General features: G+C 43.2%; 1 protein-coding gene across 3 annotated transcripts in view; it reads right to left on the bottom strand.

Annotated features, from left to right (window-relative positions):
* Positions 1–18,759, bottom strand: part of LOC147904674 (Phosphoenolpyruvate carboxylase family protein) — a 125,967-nt gene extending 107,208 nt beyond the window's left edge. For all 3 annotated transcript variants that reach the window (XM_087387913.1, XM_087387925.1, XM_087387918.1), the window contains exons 1-2: positions 18,249–18,759; positions 5,556–5,767 (exon numbers count right to left, since the gene is read on the bottom strand). In XM_087387913.1, coding sequence (XP_087244039.1) covers positions 5,556–5,767; positions 18,249–18,624 — 588 coding nt within the window. In that variant the 5' untranslated portion in view covers positions 18,625–18,759. The remainder of the gene's footprint in view (positions 1–5,555; positions 5,768–18,248) is intronic.
* Between the last annotated feature and the right edge of the window lie 855 nt (positions 18,760–19,614).

The following is a 19,614-nucleotide window of genomic DNA, read 5'->3' as shown; positions in this document are numbered from 1 at the left end:
AGGCTGAAGAAATGTCGTTGCTGCCATGGCTTTCCATCTCTGTTCCTTCGTTAATCCTTCATTGGTTTGTATTGAAGAGCATGCAACTTTCAGCGATCTTTCTACAACATCGCTTCAATCATTTGGAAATATTTCTAATATTGGATCACTTCAATCACTTTGGAGCTTTGTACAACATCATTTCAATCACTTTGGAAATATCTTTAATATTGGATATATACAGACATATAGATATATGTAGATATTTTGAATATTTCATCTGACATTACGGTCCTAGGCCTGTCAAAGAACACCATCCAGACTCAGAGCATTCTCCTGGCGTACTAAGTGCTACCATCATCATGCGACATCTCTTCCTCCTTGGGCCAGCACAGCCGACTGCTGGTCGGTTTTAGTAGACCAGGCTGCTGGCCCTTGCCTATAAAACCAGACCCTTTTGGGCCATTTCAAGCAAGCTAAACAACCAGTTGTCACGCCTGACCCTGGTGCATGTGACACAAAAGCATCTTTGATAATATCTTCTCATTCTGGCAAGCAGTTGAATGGGCTAATGAGAGTCATCAACCCTTGTCCATTCTTTCCCTCGACTTTAAAAGGCCTATGAAAAGGTGGACTAGAGTTTCTTGGAGGGAGCTCTCAGACATATGGACTTCTCTGAGAAATGCATCTAAGAAATTTCCTCACTTCACCACTCAGCTCAGAGCTAAGTTCTCTAAAGGTGATAGAGTAGATGGATTTCAAATTCCAACATCAGTTTGCAAAGGCTGCCCACTTGCCCCTTTCTTTCTCTCTTTCTATTCAAGGTGATGAGCCACTTCATCTAACCACAGATACGAACTATTGCACCTCGTCTCCCCATCAAGAATGCCAAGGATCGTCTTGACAATGAGCTAGTGGAGAACAGAGCTATATTTCTAGAGGCCTCTCTGTACAATGCTTCAAAGCATAGATCCAGTCATACGTGTATGTTTGGAAAGGTTGTAACACGCATATGGTATAGGCCAAACATACCTCACATGTGGGCTCAAGAAAAAGAAGAAGGAATAGCAGCCTTTCTTTTCTTTATCATTTCACATTTTCTATTCAGCACTTGACCTTTTGAGCAACCTACCATGTGCAATATAAAGCAACATATGCAAATCCATTAGAGTTTATCGCTACCCACATTAGTCCACCCTAGCTCTTCATGGTCATTGAAACATGTTAGGTTGCCCACTCCACATAGAGTAGAAAAACATGCTTTTCGTCTCCCTATTGACTTGCATAGGCCTAATGCAAACAATCTAGAACAAGTTGTACGGCACATGGTCAACCTGTAAACATCGTATGACAAACAATATGGCATATTGTTTTTGCCGCACAATGTGTACAGACTTATTATATGTTATGTGGCATGTTCTACTTCATGCCTCTTTTCTTCCTGAAATAGTTTTAATGCAAAACTACATTTGCTCTTTTTGGCTGAAAACGGCACTTTGCCAAGAAATTTTATTTGGTCCGTTTTAAATCTAGCTCTTTTCGGTTCTAATTTGTGAGCATACACTATACTTGTCAAAACATGAACCTTTCAGCTCTAAGGATTTGAGGAGACAAGCTCTTGAATCTACTCCAATGATTGCAAGCATAAATCTAGACTCAGGGTCTAGGCACCCAGTTTCAACTTCCAACCTAATGGTTTCAATTTCTGTTTTGCAATCTGCAATTTGTGAATCGACTATAGAATTTAAAATGCAAATTTCTCGTCCTTGAGTCTTGAACCATTTGCACATTTTTATTCTTTACGCCAGGAGTTTGGAATTATAAATGGGAAGAAGAAACGAAGCAATGTAGCAGTTCTTCCAAGCTTGGACAAGTGTATGTGCAAATGTAGCAGTTCTTAGTGCTCTCTTCTATGCCATTGCGACCCATCCCCTTTTAATGTATCTTGATCATCTTACAAACACAGGACAGATGACTGGTCTTAAAATCCTTGGGGCTGCATCTTTTTTGGCACAAGCATATGCTGATGATTCCTTCTTTATGCCACAGAATTCTCCCCGAGAAGTTCACGAGCTTATGACTACTCTTTCATTGTATGGTTTGGCAGTGGGATTGCATGTCAATTTTGACAAATCTAAATTACTTCCCCTGAAACAATGTGACTAGCATTCTATTCTTTGGCCAGGTCAGGTGGTGCATCCCAAAGATGTAGTCAGGCGTTTGGGATATCCCATAGGATGGCATATCACCAAGAAGCGGCAGCTAAAATGGATCTTCCAAAGACTTCAACATAAACTGGAATACTGGAAGATTTCTACTTGGCCTCTTCATGTCAAGCTCAGAATAGTACAGTCCATTGTAATGTCCTATGTCCACTTCTATTTGCCTTTGCTGCATTGGTCCTCCAAGGATATTTCAGCCTTTATGTCTCAAGCTATGGAGATGTTATGGAGGACAAAAACTGCTGTGAAAGCATTGAGACTGATGAAGATGGAAATGGTGTGCTCTCCTAGGATGCATGGTGGACTTAATGTCCTCAATATAAGATATCATGTACTTGCAAGGAAGGCGATTATGCTGCATACTTTTTTCCGCCAACAATAGCCATGGACTTGTATGCTAGCATCCATGTGTGTCAACATGAGGACTTGTGCTTATGGTCATTGGATTACTGATCATTGGGAGGTTGTCATTGGGAGATTTGTAGGGAAGATACCTGACTGTCCTTTCTCCACTGCTCTGATACTTGACTGGAAACAAGTACTTTCTAAGGTCAAATGGGCTCCTAATAATTGCTCAGGGACAAACTCAATGAGGAAAGAAAGTATTCATTGGAGTGCCATCTTTGACATTCCACTCGCTTTACAGGAACCTGTTCGGGCATTCAATCTCATGGAATTGGGAATTATACATACATGATGTGGTAGATGATCTATCTTTTCCTCAGGCCACTGCTTCCTATGCATTGGGAATGCATCATAGGTCTATATGGAAGAAAATTGCTGATTTATTACATCCTTTTCTACATGTTCCTCCTGTGGCTGACACAGACAGGCTTACGGATTGGCAATTGCAACCCTCTGCTGGTGAGATATTGGGCTCTTTGGACAATGTGGAGTGAGCATAATTTGGCATACTTGGGTCGGCAGATTCCCAAGTCATATGAATCTTTCCGAGCCTCATTGCAGCAATCCTTATATGATGCCTACCATGAGGGTGATATGGATGCTTCTTGCATAGAGCTTTTCTTTTTATGTTTCTGATCTTTGGGATACTCTCCATTTCGGAGACCTCCCATCATGTAAATTTATGAGCATATAAATATACTGCACTGGATATTACCAAAAAAAAGTATGTGCAAATGCAAGTGCAAGTATTGCGAGCATGAGTGGGATATTGGCCCATTGCGTAAAAGGATGCATGGGCTTTCTCTAGGATGGCAAGGAGATTAAAAATGTCCTTCAGCCCCCCCAAGGGATATTTGCAGGAGGTTGCATGTGGATATAGCTTGTAGTGAAAAGGAATGAGATGCTCATGTGGACATCAAAGGAGGGTCAGGAGATGCTTCCCTATTTGTTAATGAGGTTGCATCAGCATGCAAGGGACAAAATGTCTCAATTACTAGCAAAAAAGTTGGTCCAACTAGCTTGGTAAAATAGACCATATGGGAAATGGGACCTAGCTTCCAACCACCATCCTATGAAATATTGCGGGTGGAGCTAAAAGAGAAACTTAAATGCGTGGACAAGGACTTGTCCGGAATGAAAGGAAGGTGGAAGAAATATGGTATGACACTTGTTCTTGTCTCATCTATCCATGGCTCAGTGTTCTTGAAGACTATGGATACTTATATGTAAATGAATCCAAGAATATACCCAAACTCATCCTCTAAAAACACAATACATAGTGCAGTCTCAATCTCATGATAGTCGCTCACAAGGTTGAAAACCATAAACTCATCATGCATAGAAGAGACTAGCTACTATATCATATTGGGGCATAGTGGCAGTGGATGTAGAACCTAGTATAAACATATGCTCACACATATAACTCCACACATCCAACACATACTTGAGCATCCATTTATCAAAGGTCTTCACTCCGGAGGTGAAGGGCAAACTCAGCCGTGACAAAGGCTAGCACTAAATGAGAAGGCTGATCAAAAAGTAGTCCACTGTCTCTTCATTTGAGCTAAAACAGCTTGTGAAGACTATGATTTCATTTTAGTCTCTTCCAAACGAATATCTAAGCAAAAAAATTGATTAGTTGATAGGGCAATGGACCACTTAGGATAAAAAGAATTTATCGCAATATCAGCAAGCTGCAACATGGATGAAGACTCCATAGAGTGAATTTGCATGTCTGCTAATACCGGCGAGAACATATATCTAGATGAATGCACGAACATGCCCAAAGTCATCCTTTAAAACATAGTGCAGTTTCAATCTCATGAGAGTCACTCAAAAGGTTGAAAGCCATAAACTCCATCTCGCATACCAAGGACTAGCTACTATGACATCCCCACCAACTTCATTAGTGCCCAGCAGTTGGTGTAGACCATAGTATAAACATATGCTCTCACACATACAACTCCACACCCCCACACATACTTGAGCATCCATTTATACAAAGGTCTTCGTGCCAAGTTTTTGTCAACAATTCGGAGGTGAAGAGCAAACTCAGCCATGACAAAGGCTAGCACTAAAGGAGGGCATATAGTCTTTTGGAGCTCTCTAAGAACTCAGCTTGGATGGGCACAAGAGAACCTAGATGCTACATATCAACCACTAGATCTAGACTTATGTAGTTAAATGGATCCCTGCAAAGACCCCTAGATTATGCATAGTTCTCATAGGTAGCAAATCTCTTTGTCCTTTAATGATGGCATTGGAGTAGGGTAGGGAGGAAGCTTGGGCCACACCAAACTTTGTTGGAATGAACTTCCCCTATATGTAGAACTGTAAATTAGGGGATTGGTGTTTGGTTATATTTTCATCAGTGTATTGGTTTGTGCGACTGCTTGTCTCCTGATGTGGTGCTAAGGGTGTTGGGCTTTCTTGTGACAGTGGATGAAGCTTCCTGTCATTCCACACTCCAAGTTCTAATTTGTTGCATTGATTATTATTATTTTATTCAGAGAGAATAAATTTCTATTAATGCTTGAAAAAAAACAAACCATACATGAAGGCAACACTTTAGAATCAACCGGTCTACAGAAAATATGTTTAGAAAAAGTAATTAATATATACATGATTGCTAGGTAACATCTAGTATGACAAAAATATTTGGTGTACAAGTACAATTCTGATTCTGGTTGCAATTCCATCTTGAAGAACGAATTTCAAGTATGGATACAGAACAGAAATGCACAGAGATGTTGCCACTTTTAGAGCACATGTATGGTTTAGTTCAACTGAAAGACTCCCTATATAAAATTAAATGCGGTAATAAACCCAATGGCTCCTTCAAATTCAGAGCAGAGCTCACTGACTATGCTTCACACATTCATTAGGGGAACATGGAGATCTATTCTACTCTCATTCGCAATTGGCCACCCAATTCATTGATGCATCTACCTGATCTTCCAACAAGATCCCTGCAAATCCTGCTTGTATATACCCTCTCACGGTCCTTTTCACATTTAATGCATTGCCATAGCCATTGTCTGCATCACCAATAACAGGAATGGAAACGGCAGACGTTATAAGTCTACCCTGATCCAGCATCTCTCCATATGATATCAATCCCATGTCTGGCAAAGCCAGGCGAACAGCTGACACTGCAAATCCTGCAACATAACTACCATCTTTAAGAAAAGAATATAAACTCGACATGTCAAATAAATGCTGTTTATGGACAACATACTTAAAAGTATTTGTAGAAATTTAGCACTACTAACTCCAGGTGAACTAAAAGCGTTAACAATTATATCTTAAAAATCAAGCTCATTGCTTTTTACCAAAAAAAGTAATATGTTCAATTCTTAATAAAAGCCGAAGTACAGAAATCACATCAGCTATCTCTATCCCAAACATCCACAAAAACTGTTACAACAGAGAAGAAGAGATAAATTGCAATCCAAAACCCCTCAAAACCTGCTCATGAGGCGGGAGACGAATGCCTCTATCCCAATCATCACTAAATATCAACAAGAATGCAAAAAATGGCCCGCTAATTGGCAAAGCTCTAGATAAGGAGCTATGCCATGATGATTTGCCCGATCACGTTGATTGCAAAAAAGATAGAGCACTATACTGCCTTTATAACTACTGCGATCTCTTCCATATACTCACCCCCTTCCCCAAACACCCGACACCATATACTCCCTCAACCCTAGAGGTCTTCATCCCGAACAAGTTCAAAGCAAAACACATCTTCCAAAAGAGGTCCTGTTGATGGCAATGGCATATTAATCCACTCTGAGTATAAAATTTCTACATGTACATCATTACCAAATTCAATGCTCTGCACAGACAGACCCAATTCCAAGATCAAGTATATGAATATACAGTTTCCTGTTTTTTTAATATTTATATCCACTCATCAAACTCAACATATGTACAAAGACTCATCCAGAGAATTTCTTCTGGGAGGTCTTCCATTGCTAGTAACACAACACCCTGCCACTCTTCATCATTTACATACAACAGCAAGTGCCACACACCTTGTTCTTCAAAGTTGAGGATTTCTTCAAACTGAAAGTTCTAGCTGAAGCACACTGTATCATACTGTGATTCTACCTCTAAACAAAAATACATTTTTTGTTTTTTTCATTTTCTCCAGTAACATCCTCTACTGGTATCACTTAATCACCTTCCACAAAAAAATATTTATAGAATCAACCCCACACTCAAATCACTCTGGTATAATATCTACACTCTAGTCTTAGAAAAATTCATATTCTGGTATCATATCTATCTCATAAAACAGATTTCTCGGCCACTGGCTCTTAGGAAACTCCAATCCTGCAGCTACCTCGTTTGTTATCTGTAGGATAAGAACCCACTGCTCCACTGTAACTTCATTGTATATTACTTCAACTGCACATGCCGTGATATAATAATAGCCTCCATCCTATGGCTCATTTCAAACACCAAAAACATTTCTCTAATTAGATCCCTGGTCTAGAAGACTCTTTGGTCGGAAAATGACTGCAAGTCCCTGCTGTCCCTAGCTTCTTAGTCATCAAATGATCGACTGCCTTGTATGCTCAAAGTTGCCATCCTGTTTGCTTCTTCTCCATTGTAAATTAATCACCCTCGACTTGACATGGATAACTGCTCCTGATACGCCTTGCTAGTCGGTATGCTCCCAGTGTAGGCCTTCACACGGTCGCCTCTTCTTTCTTTATGCGATCAACCTACTAGTATGCTGCATCCTTACTTTGCTTAGTTACAACAACAGCTCGTGGATGCACGTATGGACCTTCTTGCAGCCTCAGCTCAGCTTGTGGTCACACATACAGACCCATTCCAACAGCTTGTAGGCATCAAACAACTTGTAACCAAGAGCACCAGCCTGTTGTATGCATCCATGTTCTCTTCAAACATCCACAAACTGTGCTTTGCACTTGGCTACCCAAAATCTGCATGCACTGCTCAAACAGAGCCTGTGCCAACAAATCAAATGATGACGGAGTGCTCCTCCATCCGCCCACCTCCACAATCTTGTTTCCACGATCTCCTAGATCGCATATGCATAACTTATTCTCAGTCTCCTGGACAGTCTTCGTGAGATCCACCTACAAGCTGATAGTTGTGTGCATTCAAGGTGGCATTGAACTGTTTGCCTTTCCCAGGCTTGTTCCAACGACCTTCCTCTGGCTTCTCTTGTACATAAAAGAGGCCGAACCTGTTCGTCAATTTTGCATGGTCCTCCCACTATCAACGATAGACCACATGCATGTATGAGAGATTGTAGCTGCTCGTCGTGCGCCTACTGCAAGCCTTCACATACAAGCTTCATGACCTCAACTGCCATCGCTTCCTTGTCTCCTCTACGATCACGAAAGCTGTAGTTCTTATAGACAACACTGACACCACAACAAGCTCTCACAAGCTCACGATCATTGGACCTCCTCCTCCCTAGCCTTCGAGCTCACGTATCACCCGTGTTGCCATGGATTTCAAGCTTCCTACAGAGAATCTATCTCCGTCCCAGAGCTCCCAACTCCACAGCGTGCCTTTGCTCACAGAGCTCTCCTCTTCACATACGACAATAACTTCCTGCTCCTAGAACACGCACGTCGCCCTTCAATCAAAAGGCTTCTAGCCTTCTATAGTAGCGACCTCTGAACCCCAAAGGCTCCCCAAAGCAACAGACCCCCCCTCCCATCATCTAAGATCCTTCCCAGCCACCGTATATTTCCTATGCGATCCTGGACCTCCTCTGCAGCCCCCCCGTTGTGCCTCTTCTACCAAGCTTTTCCTTCACATACCTCCAACTCGTCCACCAGAAGCTTCAAGACTCCATTCACGTAGCCACCTTGCCATCCAGAAAGCTGGAGAAGAGATTCACGTAATCACGTTCACATGCACACCCTTCTTTTCAAATCAATTCGGCCACCTCAGCTTTGACATTTTACCACTCTCAAAGATTTTCCCCCAAATTCATACACCAAGTATTAAATGCTCATTTTCCAAACCTTAGACGTTGATGCACACATGGTTCTAGTTAGGCATTCAATTACTTGCACGCCACGTCTAGTCTCCTTACATCAAACCAACTCGACTCATGGAAGTTCACATGAATCAAGACAAAAGGAAAAACACACATGACATTATAGACATGTGATACAGGTTCAGAGCACATGATATCACATCACCATATAGACAATGTTGGAAACCATGCTCTGGATAATCCTGGTGCTCCCACATTGCATTTCATCACGTCCAAAAAAACCCTGTAGAAGTATCTACCCTCTCAAGGAAATATCTACATCAGTGTAGAGTCTTTTATGAGAGTGTCCATAGCTCAAAGCCACCACCAACTAGCTATGTACATAGCTGTGCACCTAGCCATCAGCATGCAACAAGTGAAAAACATATTTACATTTTTGTCTACACAACGTCACCAAGCTCATTGCTTCGATATTGTCAAAAAGTTCACATACTCTAAAATTACAACCGATGCTCTAGAAAATTGCCACAATGCTCACTTGTAATGAGCAAGACATGAAAACAAACAGAATGATGTGTATGTGTCCATTAGATGTATAAAGATGAGAGGAAGAAGCTAGATTCCAAGAGCCAAAGTACGTATTCGTTGGATATAGCGAGGAGTCAAAAGCCTATCGACTCTTCAACCCAGACCAGGGGCAGATCCTCATAACCTAGGTAAGCAAAAAGAGGAGGAGGAGGAGTCACCGAATCCGAGCCAGGGGCAATGGAACATCAAAAGAAGACCCCAACAAAGGAACGAAGCTTCCACCATGATAATTGAACACTCTGCAGTATTCTCGAGTGACGGACATTCCAGAGTCGAGTTCAAAGCTGAGAAGATCTCAATGAATGTCAAATAACCCCACTATCAAATTATGGAACCAAAGTCTTTTGATGAAGCAAAAGATGTACCAGAATGGCAGGCTGCCATGGAGGCATAGATGGATACCATTCTAAAGAATCACACTTGGGACCTGGTGAATAGACCTCTCAAACGAAAGGTGATCGGCACCAAGTGGTGTATAAAAGCAAACCTAAGTCCAATGGCGCTTTGGAAGTGTACAAAGCTAGGCTAGTCGCCAAAGGCTGGCCCAACAGAGGGTCTTGAATTTGGTGAGACCTTTGCCCCAATAGCACGGATGGCGAACATATGAAAAGGCATAGCCTTGACATTATGATGCCGAAAAGAACTATTCAGTTTATGATAAAAAGCTCATCGGTGTCATCCAGGCATAAAAACATTGGAAGCCTTTCCTATACGAACAAACTTTCACAATTAAGACAAATCACCAATCAACAATGCCTAGTGTCCAATGGCGCTTTGGAAGTATACAAAGCTAGGCTAGTCGCCAAAGGCTGGCCCAACAGAGGGTCTTGAATTTGGTGAGACCTTTGCCCCAATAGCACGGATGGCGAACATATGAAAAGGCATAGCCTTGACATTACAACAGAAAGCTTAACGATGCTGAAAAGAACTATTCAGTTTATGATAGAGAGCTCCTCGGTGTCATCCAGGCATTAAAACATTGGAAGCCTTTCCTATACGAACGGACTTTCACAGTTAAGACAAATCACCAATCAGACAATGCCTAGTGTGCAATGGAGCGATCGGCAACAACGGTGGAGCCAGATATTCCAGCACTTTGGGGGAATGATCGAGTACGTTCCCGGCAAAAACAACCCCGTTGCTGACGCTCTCAGTCGGAAAGGTTCCATCCATACCATTGAGCAGCCCACTGTGCTCGAAATCAAAGGAAAGGATCTTAATAGCATGAAGGCACAATACGCGGAGTCAGCAGAGTTTGGCACGTAGTTCCAGTTAGCCACGACGCTTGCTCCAGGCCATTACTCATTAGAGGACAGTTGCCTTTTCTATAAGAAAAGATTATGTGTACTCAAAGACAAACAGCAGTTGCTACTTCATGATGCCCATGACGCCCTTACCGGTGGTCACAGAGGTATCAACAGGACTTTGGAGAAGTTAGAGCGCTATTTCTATTGGCCAAAGATGCGGAAGGACGTATACAACTATGTTTAGAATTGTCACATATGCCAAAAGGCCAAGGCTTCCCACAAGAAAGCAGCAGGCTTACTTATGCCATTGCCAATCCCCGACAGTCCTTTTCGAGACATACGTATAGATTTCGTGGGGCCACTTCCAGCATCCGCAGGTATGCATAATACTCAATGTCTTACTATTGTTTGTCACTTTAGTAAACATTGTGTGCTTATTCCCTGCCAACAAACGGCCAACGCTAAAGATGTAGCTCGTGTGTTTATCAAGTATTGGTATCCCATTGGAGGGTTGCCAAAGACCATCACATCCGACAAGGACTCCAAGTTTATGCCTAACTTTTGGCAAACCTTGTTTGATGATTTTGGTACTAAGCTACAGATGTCCAGCGCTTTCCATCCGCAATTCTCAGCAAGCCACTTCAGACAATCTTTCTTGCTAGGCCCAGCGGTGTGGTGGCCAATGAAAGCAGCAATGTTCTTGGTGGTACTGCTTCTGCTCGTCGGGCTGTAGATAGTCTCCCGTAATGCCCACTTTAGCCTTCTCATCCGGAGTCATCTTGGTCTTGGACTTCTTTTGACCACAAGCTTGGCCGTCTTTCTTTTGGAACTGGTGTTCCTTCTTCTGATCCTTACCCGTTGTGTTGTTTGACTACTGCAGGGCTTTGGAATCTTTTTGCACCTGCTTGGGCATTCCCCCGTTCAGCATCATCTCTTGATTCTATGCGAGAGTCAGCGCCCGCTCGTAATCCGGTGGGTTGAAGTTCCGAATGGTATAACGGATGTTGGTGTCCAATCCTCGAATGAATTGCTTCATCTTGGCGCTCTCCGTCATGCTTAACTGTTGTGCCAGCATGATGACCATGTTACTATATGTCAACACAGGCAAACCATTCTAGAAGAGACGAGAAAACTCATCCTCCAGGTTAGCATATACTGGGGTGGGAGAAAACACGCCTTGAGGTTGGCCACAAACGTTGCCCAAACAAAATTCTTCTTAAACATTGTTAGGTCAATATGCTTACTAGCCCAATGTTGCCACCAGATCACCGCCTCACCCGTAAGATAAGGGGCTGCGAGGTGGACTTTGTCTTGCTCATCTTGAATCCACGCTAACGGAAAATGAGCTACAAACTTATGAATAAATAGTAAAATTGTTGAATGGTCACACTGAATGCTTGAATGCTCTGATACCAATGTAACATGCAACGGTAATATGATCGAGTAATTCACAATAAGACCTTCTTTAAACCTTTAGCGATGAATTCACGCTGTACACCATAGAGAGAGAAAGGAGATGAGGGTAGAGAGAGAGTAGAGTCGACAACCGATTGGGTCCATGTACCCACTGAGGGCCCACTCTCCCAATCAGGAGAGAATTTTCTTTATACTTGGGGAACTGAGAAATACAAAGAACACTCTTCAAGAGAGCACAGAAAACGCTCTTTTGAAGAGCTCACTGTGCACACGTATAGTAGACCCAAAGACCTGAGAGGCAACGCCGACCAATACCGAGACCTCGCTACTGTCCCAACTAATGATGTAGGACGCTTCTACAAGGCAAGGGAAAGGCTTGTGCTGTCCACTGGAATGCAAGGTTACTGCGTGAGTGAAAGAGTGAAAGCTAGGAGTGATAAATCCTATAAGAGAGCTGAGAGATGACTGAAATAAAGAGCTGAGAATGAGCTGTGTAAAACTGTAAAAGATGACTGAAAAGAGCTGCTGAAACATACCCCAAAGCTTACTCCGATCGCTTTCCCGACTCCCCGTCTGATGCGCTGCATGAACACCTTCCCAAAGGGCTGAACTGATGCCAAAGGTTGAGGCTGGTCAGAGGGCCACTGGGGGTAGCCCCATAAAGGCAGCCCTAGGCCCCATAAATGGCAGCCTAGGGAGGGGTGCAGGGTAGCCTATAAAGGCAGCCCTTCCCTTGCCATTCTCTTCACTTGTTCCAGCCCTGAGGGGGCCCAGAAGGGCTTCTATCCTAGGCTGGACCTAAACATATCCCTAAAACTAAGACAGAAACACTACCCTATGGTTCTCTAGTGGGTACTAGTAAACAAGGACCAATCTTCCGACTTGACCTAAGGCTGAGAGACTGACGTATGTAGCTTGTGCCTGACTGTCCCTGGACAAGGGGTCATAGCATACGACAAAATCTCATATTAGGAAACTATTACGCACTTGTCGATGTAGCCAGTGTGTCACTTTGCACCCAAGTGTAGGTGTGCATGTGACATCTTATGTGGGACCGACGGCTTGCCACAATCTCTCTATGCATGACCAATCTCCGATAGGTCTATCCACCAAAAGGGACTGCCATACATCATCGGTGGACTGACAAGCAAATCAAATAAAAGAGACTTCATATTGGGCACCTCATTCGACACATGGGTGTTGCCCCACACTTCAATCATTGAGAGGGGGTGTTAGAAAGTTCATTGACCCACTTGTGAGCCCTCCCTGTAATGGGCCAATAGACCAAGGTAGGTATGATTAACTAGATCAGGCTGTTTTGGACCTGCCTAGAGGACCTGCATCAGTATTGGGGCAGCAAGGCTGCATGGCAGCAGGACTGTAGAGCAGCAAGTCGGTGTGGCAGCAGGATTACAGGGAAGCATACAGCACTGCCAGGGCCTATTTATAGGCCTGGCAGTAGGGAAACTCCAGCAGCAGGTCAGGGATGCCAACAACAGCGGGTCAAGGTCGGCAACTTCAAGTCGGGGTCGGCACCCGTCCAGTTGGGATCCACAGATGCCCAGCCGGACTATTTACCTACTAGGTCGTTCAGTATTTTGGAGCAGGTTCTAGCCCCTCCTCCCCAAATAAAGGGAGGAGAGTCTCAGCATAGCTCTCTTGTGATCAGTGCTTCCCATGCTTGTGGATGAATAAAGCCTGAATTCTTTTTCTCTCCTCTCTGCTTTAATTTTTTTGAGTGAGTTTTCAGCTTGTGAGTGCATCTATAATTGTATGAAAAAACTCTCCTAGATCTACCAACTGCGTTAGATGTTCAAGCAATCAGGCCTCTATTTCTAACAGGATCTATGCTTTTGAGGCCTCTATTTCTACTAGGATCTATGCTTCTTGAGCAGGTAGAGGTAATAGTTGAAAAGCCAATGCCAACTGTTATGTCTAGAAGACAAACAATGGATCTAAACAGATCTACAAAAAGGGTAAATCCATCGCTATGGAACAATGGGACACTATGAACAAGAATGCAGGAAAAAGGACATGATCAAGTTCAAAAGCAAGATGGACAGGCAGTCCCACATCCTTCATACAGCACATTACAGCACAGCACTAATGAGACAGCAATTATTTATCACGGCATCTTTTTATAGGAGGGATTGGTGAGCCGCAAAATTTATCACGGCATCTTTTTATAGGAGGGATTGGTGAGCCGCAAATGCCTTTCGAAGAGCAGTCAGTCAGGATGCACACTGCACAGCCAATTTGTGCTGCATATTCACCCTGTATAGCCACAAGACATTCATTGTGATGATGATGATGATGATGAGCAGTTCCCAGATGAGCTGCCCCACTTTTTCTTATGCACTGCCGAAAGTGCTTCACTACTTAGTGCGCCACCTAGGGTGACCATGAGCTTACCATGGGAGATGAGAACCGAGTCTTCCTCAAGGAGAAGTAAGCACAAATCATCAGTGTCCAGCTGACTTGTTGTGACCTAATGCCTCAACGCTCAAGAGAGCATGTTGTAATCTAGGGAAAGCTTAATTAAGATGAGGGCCACCAACTGGAGAGATGTGACAGAAGCCCCCATTGCCTACAGCTGATCATGGAGGACCTTGGCCGCATCAAGAATGGCTACAGTACTCCCTTTTGGGAACTCGAGATTGTACAGTTGTCCCTGCAAAATGACAGCTCGCATTGCTGAATCCCTTGCGTAGAGATCCTCCAATTTAGACCAGACCTTGTATGCATTGTTCAGTGTTTGGAAAGCCAGAGAAACCTCCTTAGTAATTGGCTGGACCAATGCTGAATGTGCCTTAGATTCCCACTCCTCCCAATCCTTGAGCTCTCCTGGAATTCATCCTCCCGGGCAGCATCCCAGTAGATAGAGCTCTTGGGACATTCAGGCTTCCGTTCATAGCCCTGAAAAAGCTCCCATAAGCCATTGTGGACGAACCCTATCTTCATGTTGAGTTTTCAATCAGTATAGTTTGTGCCATCAAGTTTATCTTCCTTACTGGTACACGGGGGTCCCATGAAGCTATTCCAACCCTTACAGTCCTCCGGTGATCCTAGCAAAAACAGTCCACAAAGCGGAGGAAAAGAGAGAGAATGCTAGATGGGGGAGAGGAAGAAGAAAGAGACTGCCTGGCTGCTGTCTCAAACCGAATGCCATCCCCTCCAAGATGCAGACCTCAACAGGCATCTTTGCCGCCGTGTAATATCGGCTGCTTTGCTGTCTTGCTGCGGAGCCCTATGCTGTCCACACAGTGGATAGCCCATCCAATCAGATGCCAACCAATAGAAGGTGTCCTCAATCAAGCTGATGACCTTTGCTGCAAATCACCTCTATCCAGGCTGCTGCAATCGCCTTTGACAGGCTGTTCTTGCTGCCTCAAATCGTACCAGACTAACCTGCAGACAACGATCAGCACCTTCAAAGTGCACGCAGATCTATGTGATAATGCCCTCACTGCATCAGCTCTCTGCTCTCCCTTGGTCCCTCATCACTGATGGTGAATGTACGGAAGTGTGTGAGAAAAAGAGAGAGAAAGATAGACACCAGAGGTAGGCAATAGCAACTGTATACAGATCAAGGAATACAACCACAGCCAGGGGGGCTGGCCAAAGAGAGAGAGAGAGAGAGGTAAGAAGAAAGCGAGCAGAATGCAAGAGTGAGAGCAAGAGTGAGCTGAGCATCTGAATAGAAGAGTTTTAGTACAAGAGAGAGTGATAGGTTTTGTCTAAGTGACAAAACCTTATCCTATCCACTAACCGTAGTTAGGGATCTAACTGTGATTAGAGGGAAGTCTTTAAAGCCTTCATGGAAGCCCGATTCAAAACATAATTGGCACACATGAGACCTTCGAGCTAAAATCTATGAGGCAACTTCTTACTAGTAAGCATGCATCTATCCATCTCCATGAGAGTACGACAAATCGAGATAGTGAGAGCTACAGTCACACCTAAGGAGGAGCGGATCTATAGAGTATGTATATTGAAGGAGGTCGAGACAAAGGAACACTTCTTTTATACATGCCAAGTCAACTATGAAATTCGTTGACAATACCGCTAACTTTTTCAAGGAGGGCACGGGTCTTGGGCCACTTTCTCGGCAAGACAAGCCCCCCACTACAACCAAAGATGACCCGGCACAGATAGATGCAATATATTTTCATATCCCATCGGAGGATTGCCATGGTTAAAGTTGATCACATTTCCTGCTCTCTCGAGATTTTTGAGTTTTGGTTTTGAGTTTTGAGTCCCAGCCTTGAGTTTTTTTGCATAGCACTCAGCAAGGGACCTAACGAGCCACCTTAGTGGCTTGTATGATTACTATTGTCTCATAGCCCCATTAGGTCTCCCAAAGACGTTAGTATATACATACATACATATATCTAAATGAATCCATGAACATTCCCAAACTCATCCTCTAAAAACACAACATAGTGCAATTTCAATCTCATGATAGTCACTCATAAGATTGAAAACCATGAACTCCATCACGCATAGCAAGGACTAGCTACTGTGACATCCCCATTGACGTCATCAACGCTTAACAGTGGGTGTAGACCATAGTATAAAAATATGCTCTCACACATACAAATCCACACACCCACACATACTTTTCTTTCTTTCTCAAATTGTGACCTCACATAAACTGAGGCAAGGTCAATAGTTGATCGCATAAATTGGTGTGAAGATACGTATCCTTAATTGTGCAATTACGATATTTCTATTTTTGCTTGTCAAACTTGTCATCGTTTGATTTCACATTCATAGAATACTTATTTCCAATTCTTACTATCGCATCGTTCTTAGATAGCATGGATAAACATAATCATTTCAATGGATATGACATGGATTGCTTAAGACCATTTAATTTACAGTTCCATCACAACACGGATTTGATGAACTGTCAGCTAGAAATGAACTTGTGCTCCACAAAAATGCATTACTACACACCTTACCAATGAGATTGCAAAAGCACCAACATTGAGCGGCATGGCTTGGTCAGCACTTTCACTGAACCACAATAACGGCTTGCATTTGTCCCCTCAATTTGTGGCTCAACTCCTAGAAAATGCCTCCGCATTTAGATTTTTGGTTTTTGATTGTGTGATCGAATTTGAGCGTGCAATTGGCATTGCATGATAGTGTGTTATGTTATGATGCAGTGAAGCTTCATGGCATGTTTAACACTAATTCTCATGGGACATAACCTCAAAATGTTCTTCTCATTGAAGAAACTTACTCTCCTTACATCATAGCTCCATTGTTTCCATCGAACATAAAAAGAATGTATGTTTCTTGGACAATCAAAGATGCTGCACAACTTTAGCAGCAGTTAGTCGCAACATCACCCACTTTAATTGCCAAGGAGATTACATCAATGTACAATAGGCAGTACCCACACAAGAAATATAGCATTCAAGCCATGGTGAGGAAAGTGTATAGACTTAGGATTGCAAGTACAAAACAAGCAAAGCTTTGTGTGGGCATATTTCCATTGCACTTAGAAGAGGTGCCCATCATGTTTACAGAGACTAGTGGTCTTTCTCTCTCATACACTCAGTCACACACATCATGTTTGCTCAGGTCCCATAGGCCGGTTTTGGTCTTCAGAGGACGATAATATATTCTTCTTCTTCTTCTTCTTCTCTCTCTCTCAACATAGCCCAGAGAGTCTAGATAGCTAGGAGACCGCGCCTCCCGCCATAGCTGGACAGACGCAGATACGAGATATTTTCGCAGCCCACCAGAGAGCCATCACTGTACCAGGCTTCGGTTTCGTCCTAGCGCCTGGATAGATTGATTGATATGATATGATTATGATTATGTTTATGATTATGATTCCGTTAGCATAGATTAGTACTCAGCAAGGGTCCTAGCGTACCCTTTGCTTCAGCCCACTGAGGCTTGTATGAGTTTGCTTTTCTGTGTGCGCTGTCCCATAGGCCCGCGAGGTCTCCCATGGACGTTAATATTTCTTTCTTTCTTTCTCTCTCTCTCACACACACGGAGTTTGCAAATCATTCAAGCTTTCCTATGCACGGACTTCCATCACAGGTGTTGCAAATTAATCATTTATTCATCTTGACAATTGTTTTCCTTTGACAGAAACAATTTGAAGGCAGTGCTCACGAGTACTAGTACTCACTTGTTTTCACTCCTCTTCACCTCTATCTTCTTCACCCCATCCCCTACCCTTTTGTGAATCCCCTACCCTTTTGTGAATCCTCCCCTATTGCTAATCTTTTTACCCCTCCCCTCTTTCCTTCTCTACCAATAAATGCGGTTACCGAGGGACCAAGGGGGAGCAAAGTTCTCCTTATACGACCAGGAAAACAAGTTGACACATTTGCTAAAGCTTAAGTGAACCTCCCGAATAAAGGCATTGCTTACCGCTCATGAACGTGAAACTGAAGCCGGCTTTTTCCACGAGCTTGGCACTCAACGCATCGTGGCAAGCAGGCCCTTGATGCAGTCCAGGAGATGCCAAAATCTGCCTTAAGGCGGCACATCGCGACTCCTGAAGATTCTCTTTACTGCACTTCACTACGACCAAAACTCCTCGATTGCAATGGCGTACTGGAATACGTCTACATGATAAAGCACCGGAGGACTGGAACGACAATGAGCTTGAGAGACGTTGAGCCGACAGGTTCGGCGGGGTGAACGTGCATGATGAAGTCGTTCCCGTGAGACAAATGGGCGACTTTGAGGCTGCGCTACCGACAAGCATACTTGCATTTGACAAAGTGTCTACGCTAGTAATCATCTTGGAAATCCCGCGTCCAAACTTGCTATGGCAATCTTCGTTGGCGATCAAAAAGAGGCATGGACTTCTTACGATGCTCAGGTTATATGCTTCGGAATGACTAGTTTTGCTCTTTGAAGACAACTCTTTTCAGTTTTTCAGTGCTCCACTCTGTATTTCGAGTCTAATCTTTGCTTTTATGTGAGACGTTGACATGCATCTACAGAGATTCTCGTCTAAATTGTCCCGTGATATTCGCCTTCACGGTAGTGCTGTTTGTCAAGAATTCAACTCTTGGATTTCATTTTCATGGAAAACTTCACCAAAAAAAAGCAAGGTGAATTATTATAAATCATTCATAAGGCCCTCCCTAGATTCAAAATAGCGAGGAAGATGTGCACTCCAGAAAAGAGGGCGGAGATGATGACTTGAAAGCTCATGTGAGAGAGAGAGAGAGAGAGGGGAAGGGGGGGCCTAAAAATGTGGAGGATTTCTAGAGAGAAAAATAGCATGTGGAGATGGAAGAATAGCAAGTGGATCGTAACATCATTGGAGATTTTTGGAAAATTAAAAATGGCGATTTTCGCTTTGTTGTGAATCTCCTTCACTTAGTCCTTCCTTTTGGCAGGCCAAAAACTCTTAGGCTTCATTTTCATGGAGAAACACCTCTGGAGTATCCCTCAAAAAAGAATTTTGGACCATCGACAGCGAGAGACTCGACATCGACTTATCACGGAATTCCTTGTTCTTTGGCGAGATCTTGACAACTCCGACGCTACTTGGCAATCTAATGAAGACTTACAGCAGTACCCTGATATTTTACAGCAGTATTTTCACAATTTACCGTGATATTTTTTACATCAGTTCATTATCTCCACCAGGGTCTTATTTTAAGTGGGAGGGGATGTCACGATTTGTGACGTATTCCTTTCTCTATATCTTAGACTTATGGATGGTTTGATGAATGGACACTAATACATTTTTTAACCAAGTTTAATGGATTCAAAAATG

This window comes from Dipteris shenzhenensis, chromosome 2, assembly GCF_047967505.1.
Source record: "Dipteris shenzhenensis isolate YYH24624 ecotype China chromosome 2, Dip_SZ_1.0, whole genome shotgun sequence".
NCBI lineage: Eukaryota > Viridiplantae > Streptophyta > Polypodiopsida > Gleicheniales > Dipteridaceae > Dipteris > Dipteris shenzhenensis.
The sequence above is the reverse complement of the archived record's forward strand: the minus strand, read 5'-3'. Positions and strand labels throughout refer to the sequence as shown.